We start from the raw sequence: 14,345 nt of genomic DNA, 5'->3' as shown, positions 1-14,345 counted from the left end.
CTGAATCTGTCCCCTCTTAATTTTTCAGAATGCCCTCTCGTTCTTGTAACTTTCGAAAGTTTGAAGAATCTGTCCCTCTCCACTTTCTCTATGCCCTTCATGATCTTGTAAGTCTCTATCATGTCCCCTCTAAGTCTCCGCTTTTCCAGGGAAAAGAGCCCCAGTTTCTCTAATCTTTCAGCATATGAAAGGTTTTCCATACCTTTTATCAATCGTGTCGCTCTTTTCTGAACCCTCTCGAGTAACAAATTTCAAGTTCAAGTTTATTCCTTCTTAAGGTATGGCAACCAATATTGGACGCAGTACTCCAGATGTGGGCGCACCATCGCAGGATAACCTATTTTGTTCTGGCTGTAATACCTTTCTTGATAATACCTAGCATTCTATTCGCCTTCTTTGAGGCCGCTGCGCACTGTGCCGACGGCTTCATTGTCTTGTCCACTATTACCCCCAAGTCCTTTTCTAGGGTTCTTTCACCCATTACCAGCCCTCCCATCGTATAGCTGTACTTCGGGTTTCTGTTTCCTACATGCAAGACTTTACATTTCTCTACATTAAACTTCATCTGCCATCTCGTAGCCCACTCTCCTAGTTTGTTCAGGTCCCTTTGTAAATCTTCAAAGTCCTCTTTTATCCCAACTCCACTAAATAGTTTGGTGCATCTGCAAATTTTATTACTTCGCACTTTGTCCCTGTGCCAAGGGCAGTATTACTTCCGCTCAAATTGCATATCTGTGAAATCTGAAGTAGAAAGAACCCAGTCCTTATTATGTCTAAGAAGGCATGCCTAATTGTATAAACGCATGTTAGAAACTCCCAGACCCCCATCATTCTACCCTTCTAGCAAAAATGCCCATTTCAATTGTTTCTTTTTCTTTCCCCAGAAAAAATGACTTAAAAGTTTCTGTAACTACAAAAGATCTTTAGTTAAGAGAGAATGTGGTATTGTTTGGAGAACATACAGCAACAGCCAATAAGGAAAGAGAATCATCGTATAAAGATTGATTCTACCCATCAAGATAAGTGGCAAGTGCATCCATTGAGACATCAGCAACTTAGTTTCTTAACAACTTATCAACATTATATCTATACAGCATAGTTGGATTCAATGAAAGTCAAATATCCAGATACCAAAAATCAGTATCTGCCCAGGAGCAAAAAAAGATTGGGACCACCACCACGCTGTGGTTTAATAACCTTTATAAAAGGGGGCATCTGTTTGGATTTCTCAGACATATTACTGTAAAGTCAGGCTTTAACTGTTACTGCTGAGTTGTCACAGATGCGTCATCAATATCCCCTGTTTGTTTGAAGAATAGAAAACTTGACCAAGGAATTTAACTTAACTTTCCTTGTTATATTTGGGAAAACAAATGAACATATTATTTGGCTTATATAATTATATGCACTGATATAGATTCTGTAATGGCTTCATAAAAATACCATTCCATTTTAACCACCCATATGAAGGTTTTCCAATACTTGCCTTGATATTATTCATTTATCTGAAGAATTTTAAGATGGTTAGAGGATCAGATATCTGCTGGATATCTTTCACTAGTATCTAGATGCCATTTTTGCTCATAAATGTTTCACATACCTCTTTAGATGAAAAAGAAATCTACTATGAAATCTCTCAATCCTTAAAACCCATAATTCAAGTATTTTACTAAGTATATAATAATTTGATAATTAGAGGGAAAAAAAAAAGCATTTTATATTCTACTCCTTTCCCTTTAAGAACTCTTACCTGACTGTGTGGCACCATAGGCCTATATGCAATTCCAGCTTTCTGTTTCATCAAAAACAGCTGATTTTGCTCCTCATTCATGTGTGGTATCTGTGGCTGCTGACGCTGTTGTTGCTGAAGATATGCCAGAATAGGTGTTTTGTTTTGACCCTGTGCCGAGATTCCTGAACCACAATCTTCTTTGTAATGAGAGAGGGGTTTGGTGTTGCCATAATCTAGCATGGAGCTCTGACCACCTACTGGATTCTGGTTTAAATTGTTTGGTTGGTGGGTCATAATATTCACATGATTGGACTGGAGGTAGTTCCCAGCAGCTCTTGGAGAGCTTTTGTTTGCCATATTGGGTATGATAAGTTTTGGATTACTGAAGTCTTGTTGATAAACAGAAGGACTTGTGGGTTTCTCCATGCTATAAGCAACACTAAGTGGACTCTGGGAGGGCCCAGATTGTGACCAATTAGGTATCTGATTTGATTGATGAACTTGCTGTTGGTTCTGTAGTAGCTGGTCTCTCTTCTGTTTGGCAGCAATCTGTTGAAGCTGATGTGAAGATGACATCTCTTTGGCAGTTCCTGCAGTTTGCCCTGACATTAATACACTGGAAAGAGGTCTCTGCACATTTGGTGGCTGGTTTGATGTTTGCATCATTGTCTGATTATGATTTTCAGTTACTGACTGACTTGACTGAAACATTGTTTGAGAGCCACCAACCACTGGGGATGTAGTACTAACAGACACAGAAGGTGCCCCAATAAAAGATGGCCCTGATGAAGTAGATCTCACCTGTGGCGAACCCATTTGCTCTTGCTCAAAGGCTGCGGGAGAAAATTCAGTTTTTATGTGAATATCTTGTGCTAATGGAGCCTGGGTTGTTGAATTTGAAGATTCAGAGTCTTTTTTCTCCTCAAAGTCTTCATTAAATAAGTCTTTCATGTCTTCATCAGGCACTGATCTATTAAGTTCCTCAATAAGTTCTTTCCACTCTTGCTCATTAAGATTGAGATCAGGCATTAAGTTGTTCTGAGACATGGAACCACCAGCTCCAGCAAGCATGCAAGGCAGATCATCCACTGGTTCTTGCTTGAGTTCTTTGTTTAAACATAGTGGAAAACCATCATCTGTGTCATTGCTTCCGTTAAGCTGGATGTTAGAATCTGGAAGACACTTTTTGTTTATGCCATCTAGCCCGAGTGGATGGGTTCCATTGAGCTGCAGAGTATCTCCATTTGGAGGCTTATTGTCAAGTTGATGCAAAGGAGAGACATGAGGTATTCCATTAGAGGAGCCACCAACTACATTAAGACCATCTTCATGACGTAGTTTTTTGGACACAGAATACATGTCTCCATATCCATTCTGCTGGTCACCATTCTGCGGAGAGGCAGCACTATCAAGCTGCCTTTTTACCGTCTCATGGAGTTGCTGAAAGAATACAAAGTTAAAAAAAAGAGTGATTATATGGATTTCATTAATTTTAACATCTCTAAACCCTCATTCCTCACAGTATCAATTCCAGTACATATTATGAAATATTCTGCTTCTGGCAAGCATACACTTCATTTAAAGATTTGTGACTTATCCAACATAACTCCACCAATACTGGGTAGAGCATGATTCTCCAATTGCTACTAAATCTTTTGACAATTAATTCCATTAAGGAAAGATCATGAATAGTCTTTTCCCTTTCTTTTACACATTTGTGAAACTATGAACAATTAGAAACCTCTAAATATTTAATTTTAAAAATATTGTGTTATGTGCTATACAAAGTGTGAATTGCTTTCCTACAGTTTCTACATTTAATTCTAAACATTCAAAAAATGGAGAAATTATGCCTCTTACCTTAATAATTTTCTCTTTTTTAGTCAGCTACATTGTTCTGCATAAGTGGATGCTATCTACTCCTATCACAGGAGGCAGAGAAAACAAACAAACAAACAAAAAAAGCTGAGTTTTACCAGTAATCTCATCAGTATTAGCCGGTAGTGCTCCCTGGAAAAATCCAGTACGCATCTGCCAAAGTAGCAGATCCTTTTCTGTAAAGCGCCCATGCCCCATCAACCACTGCAGTAGCAATGATAATCAAGGGAGTATAATACTAGAGTGGCACTGCTACCCTCAAGATGGAAAAATTATGTTCTTACCTGTTAATTTTCTTTCCCTTAGACGCAGCAGATGAATCCAGAGACCAATGGGATAGCTCACATCTACCAGCAGGCGGAGATAGAGAAACTGATTAACAGGTGGTCCTATTGGCTGGCACTCCTCCTGTTTATCTAGTATAGCTCCTTGCCCAAGCATCCATAACCATCAATAGGCATAGCATGTAAAAAACTTATTTCCCATAACAAATCTCAAAATGCAATAATACAGAAAACAACCTGCCATAATAACAAACTGTGAAAGTTGCAAAAGAAAAAAACGAGAGACAATATCCAGAAAGGGTGGGGCTCTGGATTCATCTGCTGCATCTAAGGGAAAGAAAATTAACAGGTAAGAACATAATTTTTCCTTCCCTAGCAGCAGATGAATCCAGAGACCAATGGGATGTAGCAAAGCAATCCTCAATCTGGGTGGGAAGCAAACGCCGCCTCCGCAACAACCGAAGCACAAAACGCCCCTACCGCATGCGCCCCCACATCCAAGCAGAAATGTGGAGAGAAAGCACTCTCGGAAGACCAATTAGCCGTGAGACAAATCTCCTCCATGAAAAAAAACCTCTGGGCCGAGCCCAAGAAGTAGCCATCGCTCCGGCAGAATGGTCATGAAGTTCTTTCGCCACCCGCTTCCCTGCCAGCAAGCAAACATAAAGAATGTCCTCCTGGACCCATTAAGCGATGGAGGCTTCGGACGCCGCCATACGTTTGAGGCGTCCCTTGAAGAATACAAAAAGGAGATATAAACAACTAAAAGTCGTTAGAAACCGAGCTCACGGAGAATGCTACGTACGTATCAAAAAATGCAGTGAATAAAAGCACTGCTCCCAATTTCTCCTCCCAGGAAGAAGGAAGGAAAAGTGAGCATGACATAAAAGAAAGGATCACACCCCCCCTAGAAAGAAATAGTGGTACCATCCGAACTGATATCCCATATTTCGGAAATCAGAAATAGGAATCCCCGTTGCACAAGGCTTGCAACATAGAAAACTGCAGAGCTGAAGCCATGGCCACAAGAAACTTCATGTTCAACGGCACAGCCCTTTAGAGTCCCAAAAGACAAGGATGAAATGAAGCCTTCGGTAAACTGAGAAGTACTTGAAGATTGTATTCCAAACCGGGCTTTCTAAGAGGCGCATGAATATACAGCAATCTGTTTAGGAACTGAACTACATGAAGCTGAGAAGTAAGCGAAGAGCAATATACCTAGCCCTTGTAACAAATCAAGAATGGCACTAGAAGCTGAAGGGAATTGAACGCTAAGCCCTCGGCAATACACTTGTGCCAAAAAGGAACTCTGGAGTGGTTCAAACGTTAAGAAGCACCCAAGAAAGGAAAAACCTCCAAAAGGAAGCAGAAGCCACAGGAGAAGACGTCTGTAGCACCTGGATAAGAGAAGAAACAACCTGCTTCGCATAACCCTTACACGTCAGACAAGATTTTTCAAAAAACTAGGTCGTAATACTAAAGTAGTAAAAATATCCATGTTGACCGGACCCTAGGCGAGCAAAGCCGGAGATACCCGGAAACTTCTTAGTCCGGCTGTCGAAAGACTCATCAAATCCGCATAGTAAGGATGGCGCCGCCAATCCACAGATTCTACAAATACTGTGCCCGGAAAGCGAGCTCAAGATGGCAAATCCAAGCCATCATCAGCCAGCAGAAAACACTGAAAAAGAGAAGGCAAAGGCGAGAAAGAAGCCACGCAGCTACCCCCTCTAACTCCCACTCCCTGGGCTCGCCGAAGAAGCTAGGAAGCTTAGAATTGAGAGACGAAGCCATGAGGTCTAGGTCAAGGAAATCTCACGTTCATAAAAAGAGCTAGAACGCCTGAGCCACAAATCTCAATATCCAGGATGCAGAAGATTACACTATTACTAACATGCACACTTTCCAGAGCGTACACAGCGCTGTACACTGTAACATACAAGAAATGGGCCATGCTCAGATTCTGCGGAGAGAAAGTCTATCATAACTCTTATCCTGATCCATAAAAGGATCTGCCAACAGAAGACGAAGATGAGAGTCCACCCATTGAAGCAGAACAACTTCACCTGCCAACTGAGTACAACACCTACTGCCCAAGCTGTAGAGAAATACCCCCATCCTAATACTGATCAAAAGGACCCTCAGCGACAATCCGGAAGAATGATCTGAAGCTCCAGAAAGGTAGCCTGACCCTGCTCAAAAGTAGAAGAATGAACAAGTACTGAGTCGCCTCTGAAGACCAGACTCCTGGAGCTGAGGATAGAAGCCACCGAGCCCCCCAACCCGACAGCCTGGGATGGTCAGTGGTCATGAGCTAGTCCAGCAAAGACCGAGGCATGCCTTGAAAACAGAAATCGTACTGAGCCACCAAATCATACAGAGTGATGCAGGAGGAGCAGACCAAAAATTTGGAGCCCTGTGATACCGGGAACCACCGGAACAAAAGCAACTGCTGTAGCGTAAGAAGGGAAAAGCAAGCCGAAGTTCCCAGTGGAGTCAGCAATATGGATCCCAGAAACTGTACAGAATCCCATACTCTTGGTCATGGTAAGCGAAGAACAATACCAATCTGAGACCGAGACCCCACGCCCAAGCCTCCGGAAAGAAACACACGTCTCTCCTATATGAATAAAAACATTACCCCGATATACCTATAAATAGTACAGGAGAAAAAAGCGCTGTGCAAATTCGAAGATGCACGTGTAAAGAACTGAGGAAAAGATACCACCCTTTTCGTGTCAGTCAAATGGCCCGACTGGAAGTCGTCTGAATCAAGCAGGCAGTCAAGAAAAAATTAAATGAATCGCCTGGTAGCGCCAAAACGGTACCACCGCCCACATCACCTAAAACATTCGTAAAGCCTTGGGTAGGCGAAATGGCATGTGCCAAAACTGAAAGCGCTGCTCCAAGAGAGGCAGGCAAACCAAGTGCCAATTCGGAGTCCATAGAGAAAATGTAAATATACTCTCAGGTTGTCTGCAAAAATGTGCAACCCCGAGAAACTAATTCAGCAGAATGGGATCCAGCCTGCCCAATGCCCCCGTCTCGGGCACCATGCAGTAAGTGGAACAACGTCCCTTAGTTCCCGAAGAACTACAAGAACTGTCCTGAGGACCAGTAACACTGAAAAGGGAAACACAAAACATAGAGACTCCAAGAACAAACTGGAAACCTGAGGAGGATGCAAAGATGCAAGCATCCTGAAAAATCTTTACAGCCCCCTGATCTGACATTATGGTAAAATTATGTTCTTACCTGTTAATTTTCTTTCCTTTAGAAGCAGCAGATGAATCCAGAGACAAGTGGGAAAAGCTCACATCGACCAGCAGGTGGAGATAGAGAAACTGATTAACCGTTGGCCTTATAGCCTGGTATTCCCTCTGTCCATTCAGTTATGCTCCTTGCCCAAGCATCCAGAGATAGGAGAATGAGCATCCTAAAAAACTTCTTTCCAGTATCAAATGCAACAATGAAACATTACTGAATACAACTACCAACAATAACCCAACTGAAAAAAAAAAAGATTGCCCCCGAACACCTATACAGATATTTAACTTAAAGGGTGGGGCTCTGGATTCATCTGCTGCTTCTAAAGGAAAGAAAATTAACAGGTAAGAACATAATTTTACCTTCCTTAGCAAAGCAGCAGATGAATCCAGAGACAAGTGGGATGTAGCAAAGCAAAACTCAAATCGGGTGGGAAGCTAATGCCGCCTCCGCAATCACTGAAGCGCCAAAACTAACCTCCTCACGGGCCGCCACATCTAACCGGTAATGCTTTGAAAAGGTATTTCCAGACGACCAAGTAGCCGCCCTGCAAATTTCCTCCAAGGAAAGACCCCCGGACTCCGCCCACGACGTAGCCAATGCTCGAGTCGAATGAGCACGAAGTTGCTCTGGCACTTGCTTCCCCGTTAACAAATAAGCCGAAGCAATCGTCTCTTTGACCCAACGAGCAATGGAAGCTTTAGACGCGGCCATTCCTTTGTTTTTTCCCGCGAACAACACAAACAGGTGATCCGACCGACGAAAGTCGTTAGTCACCCCCAAATAATGTAGAATCATCCGGCGCACATCCAGGAGACGCAACAACGAGTACTGCTCCCCCCAATCTTCCTTTCGAAAGGCCGGGAGGAATAAACACTGGTTCATATGAAAGGAAGAAACCACCTTCGGCAGGAAGGACGGTACCGTTCGAACTGATACCCCAGCATCCGAAATCCGCAAAAACGGATCCCTGCAAGATAGCGCCTGCAATTCGGACACCCGTCTTGCAGAAGCCATAGCCACCAAAAACACTGTTTTCAAAGTGACATCTTTCAGCGTAGCCATAGATAAAGGCTCAAAAGGCACCGCCCGCAACCTCCCAAGGACAAGCTTAAGACTCCACGAGGGACAGGTTCTCTTCACAGGAGGTCGGATATGGTGAACCCCCTTTAGAAATTGGACTACGTTGGGCTGTGATGCGAGCGCCAAAAGAGAAATCCAGCCCCTGTAACAAGCAATGGCCGCCACCTGAACCTTCAGAGCATTATAGGCCAACCCTTTAGCTACGCCCTCTTGCAGAAAAGAAAGAATAGCCGATAAAGACGCCCGGAAGGGCGAAATACCGTGCCTCCCACACCACGAGTCAAAAACTTTCCAGACTCTAGCATAGGAGGTAGACGTGGAAATCTTCTTTGCTTGAAGAAGAGTGGCAATAACCTGCTCCGAATAACCCCTATTCCTTAGCCGCGACCGTTCAATAGCCAGGCCGTAAGACCAAAGTGGGACGGATTTTCTATGGAGATTGGACCCTGAGTTAGTAAGTCCCGAGTCACTTGAAATTTCAACCGATCGCCCGCATATAGTTGCATCAGATCCGCGTACCACGGTCAACGTGGCCAATCTGGAGCTACCAGGATCACCCGTCCCTGAAAGAGAGCGATGCGTTGTAACACTCAACCTATCATTGGCCAAGGAGGAAATATGTATAGAAGGGAATTTGGAGGCCAAGGGAGAGTTAACGCGTCTACCCCCTCCGAGTTCGGTTCCTTGCGTCTGCTGAAGAACCGAGGTAGCTTTGCATTGCGAGATGAGGCCATGAGATCTATTTCCGGGAGCCCCCACTTTAGGACTAGCATATCGAACGCCTGAGCGGACAGCTCCCACTCTCCTGGATCGAGACGATTTCTGCTGAGGAAGTCTGCCTGAATATTTTCGTGACCCGCAATGTATGCCGCCGAGAGGAGAGGAACATGCATCTCTGCCCATTGAAACAGCACCATTGCCTCTTCGGCTAACTGAGGACTCCGGGTACCTCCCTGACGATTGATATACGCCACCGCCGTGACGCTGTCCGAAAAGATCCTGGTTGGACGGTCCTGAATCCTGGACTGAAATGTCAGAAGCGCAAGCCTGATAGCCCTCAACTCCAGCATATTGATCGACCACTGGGCCTCTACCGAGGACCAAACCCCCTGTACCGATGCTTGGAGGCACTGAGCCCCCCAGCCCAGAAGACTGGCATCTGTCGTAATCACGACCCAATCCGGCGTCGCTAACGGCATGCCCCGGAAAAGATAAGAACATAAGAAGTTGCCTCCACTGGGTCAGACCGAGGTCCATCTCGCCCAGCGGTCCGCTCCCGCGGCGGCCCATCAGGTCTACGACCTGTGAAGTGGTTTCTGACCACTTTTATAACCTACCTCAAGTTCTATCTGTACCCCTCTATCCCTTTATCCTCCAGGAACCTATCCAAACCCTTCTTGAACCCCTGTACAGAGTTCTGGCCTATCACTTCCTCCGGAAGCGCGTTCCATGTGTCCACCACCCTCTGCGTAAAAAAGAATTTTCTAGCATTTGTTCTAAACCTGTCCCCTTTCAATTTCTCCGAGTGACCCCTAGTGCTTGTGGCTCCCCTCAGTTTGAAGAATCTGTCCTTATTTACTCTCTCTATGCCCTTAAGGATTTTGAAGGTTTCTATCATGTCCCCTCTAAGTCTCCTCTTCTCCAGGGAGAACAGCCCCAGCATTTTTAATCTGTCAGCGTATGGAAAATTTTCCATACCTTTTATCAGCTTAGTCGCCCTCCTCTGCACTCCCTCGAGTACCGCCATGTCCTTCTTGAGGTACGGCGACCAGTATTGAACACAGTACTCCAGGTGCGGGCGCACCATTGCGCGATACAGCGGCATGATGACTTCCTTCGTCCGGGTTGTGATACCCTTTTTGATGATGCCCAGCATTCTGTTTGCTTTCTTTGAGGCTGTTGCACATTGCGCCGATGGTTTCAGTGATGAGTCGACTATCACCCCCAAGTCCCTTTCCAGGTTACTCACCCCTAGCAGTGTTCCCCCCATTTTGTAGTTGAACATCGGGTTCTTTTTCCCTACATGCATGACCTTGCATTTCTCCACGTTAAAACTCATTTGCCACTTTTTTGCCCAGTCTTCCAGTCTCGTTAGGTCCTTTTGTAGGTCTTCACAGTCTTCCGTGTTTCTAACCCTGCTGCAGAGTTTGGTGTCATCAGCAAATTTGATAACCTCACATTTTGTCCCCGTTTCCAGATCGTTAATAAATATATTGAATAGTAGAGGTCCCAGCACCGACCCCTGCGGAACTCCGCTCGTGACCCATTGCCAATCTGAGTATTGGCCCTTGACTCCAACCCTCTGTTTCCTGCCCGCTAGCCAGTGTTTGATCCATCGGTAGATATCCCCTTGCACCCCGTGGTTCCACAGTTTTTTAAGTAGCCGTTCGTGTGGTACCTTGTCGAAGGCTTTTTGGAAGTCAAGGTAAATGATGTCTATGGATTCACCCTTATCCATCTGACTGTTTATTCCCTCAAAGAAGTACAGCAAGTTCGTGAGGCACGACCTTCCCTTGCAGAAGCCATGCTGGCTCGCCTTCAGTTGTCCATTGTTTTCTATGTGTTTGCAGATTGTGTCCTTTACCATTGCTTCCAGCATCTTTCCAGGAACCGAGGTCAAGCTCACGGGCCGGTAGTTTCCCGGGTCACCCCTTGATCCCTTCTTAAAGATGGGCGTGACATTTGCTATTTTCCAGTCCTCTGGGATCTCCCCAGTTTTTAGGGAGAGGTTGCATATTTGGCGAAGTGTCTCTGCTATTTCATTTCTCAGTTCTTTTAGCACCCTTGGGTGGATGCTGTCCGGGCCTGGTGATTTGTCGCTCTTCAGTCTGTCTATCTGTCTGAGGACATCCTCTTTGTTTACCTCTAGTTGTACCAGCCTTTCGTCGTGTTCTCTGTTTATAATCACCTCGGGTTCTGGGATATTGGATGTGTCCTCTCTGGTGAAGACTGACGAGAAGAATTTGTTTAACCTGTCAGCTATCTCTTTTTCCTCCTTTATCGCTCCTTTCCTATCTCCGTCGTCCAGTGGTCCCACTTCCTCTCTGGCTGGTTGTTTCCCTTTCACATACCTGAAGAAGGGTTTGAAGTTTCTTGCTTCTCCTGCCAGTTTTTCCTCATATTCACTCTTTGCTTTCCTGACCTCTCGATGGCATTCTTTCTGGTGTCTTTTGTGCTCTTCCTGGTTTTCCTTTGTTGGTTCCTTTTTCCATTTCTTGAAGGATGATTTCTTGTTGCTTATCACCTTTTTAACTGCAGTTGTTATCCATGCTGGGTTTCTAGTTCGATTTTTTTTGCACCCTTTCCTAAACCTTGGGACGTACAGGTCTTATGCCTCGAGCACTGTGCCTTTAAGCAGTGTCCAGGCTTCCTTTACGGTCTTAACCTTTCCTGAGCTGTTGCTGAGCTTTTTTCCTACCATTTTCCTCATGTCCTTGTAGTTTCCTTTTCTGAAGTTGAGTGCTGCCGTTGTGGTTCTTTTCACTTTTGATGTTCCCATGTTTAATTTGTACTGGATCATGTTGTGATCGCTGTTCCCTAATGGTGCTAGTACCACCACTTCCTTTGCGGGTCCTTCTAGCCCGTTGAGGATTAGGTCCAGAGTGGCATCCCCTCGCGTTGGTTCCGTGACCAGCTGCTCCATGAAACAGTCCTTTATCGCCTCTAGGAATTTAGTTTCTCTCGTGCAATTTGAGTGCCCAATGTCCCAGTCTATTCCCGGATAGTTGAAATCCCCCATAACCACCACCCTTCCACTTTTGCACTCCTGCCTCAGTTCGGCCTCCAGTTCCAGGTCGTTTGCTTCTGACTGTCCTGGTGGGCGATAGTACAATCCCAATTTGATGTCAGCTCCTTCCCCTCCTGTCAGCTTAACCCATAGTGACTCCAGACTGTCCGCCCTTATTGTTGTTTCTGTTCTGGATGAAGGAATGGAGTCCTTTATATACAGTGCTATTCCTCCCCCCTTTTTGTGTGCTCTGTCCTTCCTGTAGAGTTTATACCCTGGAAGGGCCACATCCCATTTGTTGTCCTCTGTCCACCATGTCTCTGTGATTCCTATTATGTCTATGTCCGGCTATAACTTCTAGCTCCCCCATTTTAGTCCTTAGGCTCCTAGCATTTGTATATAGGCAATTTAAGTCCCAGTTTGTTACCTTTTCTTTTGGATCTACTCTTGATTTGTTGCTCCTGCTGGTCTCCTCACGTGTTGCCTCCTGTGGTGTGTCTATCCCGTCCTCTGCCCGCTTTCTTGTTCTTTGATAGCCCTCTGGGTCCTGCTGTTTCCTCCTTGTCTTACTCTTTATTTCTAGTTGCCTCTCGGGTCCCTGTGCTGCATCTTTGGGTTTATGTCCATAAAGTGTCCATTTTGTCTCTAGTCCACTATCGCCATTTTCTGTTTCAGTATCCTTGCTTGATACTGTGGTCCGATGTGTCGAGGTCAGATCGACTATCGGCTTTCCCCTTGTTATCAGTTTAAATCAATGTCTATGCAGATTGAACTCGTTGAGCCACCACTGCATGCTGGAAGCCGCTCGAGGAGTCCACTGTAGACGCCGATCGTAATCCTGGGACGCCGGGGACCACCGTGAAAGAAGAGACATCTGCAATGGCCTCATGTGGAACCGAGCCCAGGGTACCACCTCTAGAGCCGCCACCATCGAGCCTAGAACCTGTACATAATCCCAAACCCGAGGTCTTGGTGACTCGAGAAGTAGACGAACCTGAGACTGTAACTTCTCTCCCCGTTCTCGGGGTAGAAACACCTTCCCCCGACAAGTATCGAACATCACCCCTAAATGCACCAATGACTGGGACGGGGACAGCGAACTCTTGGGAAAGTTGATGATCCACCCCAAAGACTGAAGGAGAGATATCACTCTCTGAGTTACCGACAAACTTTCCTGCCTTGAAGAGGCGCGGATCAACCAGTCGTCTAAGTAAGGGTGTACTCGAATCCCCTCCTTGCGGAGACATGCTGCCACTACCACCATCACCTTTAAAAAAGTGCGAGGAGCTGTTGCCAGACCAAAGGGCATCGCCCGAAATTGGTAATGCTGGCCTAGGATCGCAAACCGCAGAAACCTCTGATGCGGGGGCCATATCGGAATGTGGAGGTACGTCTCCTTGAGATCGAGGGAAGTGAGGAACTCCCCCGGCCTTACTGCCGCAATAACCGACCGAACTGTCTCCATACGAAAATGGCGGACACTGAAAGTAAATGGAATACCTGCCGAGGCCCACTTCTTTCTGTGGCACCGGCACCACCGCCCCCAGATCCAGAAGCACCCGAAGAGTCATCCGGACCGAGTCTCTCTTGGTCGCCCCATTGCATGGGGATACCAAGAAAGAATCGGCGACGGGAGAGGAGAACTCTAACTTGTAACTGTCTTGAATAATTTCTAACACCCACTGATCTTGGCCCACTCCGCTACAAAAGCCGACAGCCTTCCCCCTAAGGGAATAGCGGAGGGAGCCAAGACCCCGTCATTGTGTAGATCGACTTGCTGGGGCACGGGCTGGCTGAGCTGAAGGAGGTTTCGCTGCACGAAAGGAACTTTTCTGCGGAAACCTAGGCCTTGAAGAAGGGAAGGAACCATACGTGGACCGAAAACCCGGTTTACCTGTCCGATATCTTCTAACATCCCGGAATCGCTGTCTCGAGGTGGAGGACTTCAACGGGGGTCTAGGCCTATCTTCCGGCAACCGTTGGGTTTTGGTATCCCCAAAATCCTTAACCGATCTATCTAAATCTTCCCCAAAAAGCAAACGGCCTTTAAAAGGGAGTTTTATGAGCCGGAGTTTGGACGCTGCATCTGCCGCCCAATTACGGAGCCATAAGGACCTACGAGAAACCACCGAAAGAGACATCTGTTTTGAAGAAGCCCGAATAATATCATATAAAGCATCTGCTAAATATGCCAGACCTGACTCCAAATCAGCCAGTTCTATTGGAACCGAACCCCCAGACTCCATTAAATTATCAGTCATTAACTGAGACCACTGCAGACACACCCGTGCCGCATATGAACTACAAATCGCGGCCTGTAAAGTGACCGCAGCCACTTCAAAGGACATCTTCAGAGAAGATTCAATCTTTCTGT

General features: G+C 45.7%; 1 protein-coding gene across 1 annotated transcript in view; it reads right to left on the bottom strand.

Moving 5' to 3' along the window:
• The window catches only part of MAML1 (mastermind like transcriptional coactivator 1), a 149,458-nt gene that overhangs the window by 81,450 nt on the left and 53,663 nt on the right, over window positions 1–14,345 (bottom strand). Inside the window, exon 2 of the mRNA XM_033927230.1 lies at window positions 1,751–3,172. Coding sequence (XP_033783121.1) covers window positions 1,751–3,172 — 1,422 coding nt within the window. The remainder of the gene's footprint in view (window positions 1–1,750; window positions 3,173–14,345) is intronic.

The sequence above is a fragment of the Geotrypetes seraphini genome, chromosome 18 (assembly GCF_902459505.1).
Source record: "Geotrypetes seraphini chromosome 18, aGeoSer1.1, whole genome shotgun sequence".
NCBI classification, from domain to species: Eukaryota; Metazoa; Chordata; class Amphibia; order Gymnophiona; family Dermophiidae; genus Geotrypetes; species Geotrypetes seraphini.
Note: the sequence above shows the minus strand (reverse complement) of the source record. Positions and strands in the feature narration are given on the sequence as shown.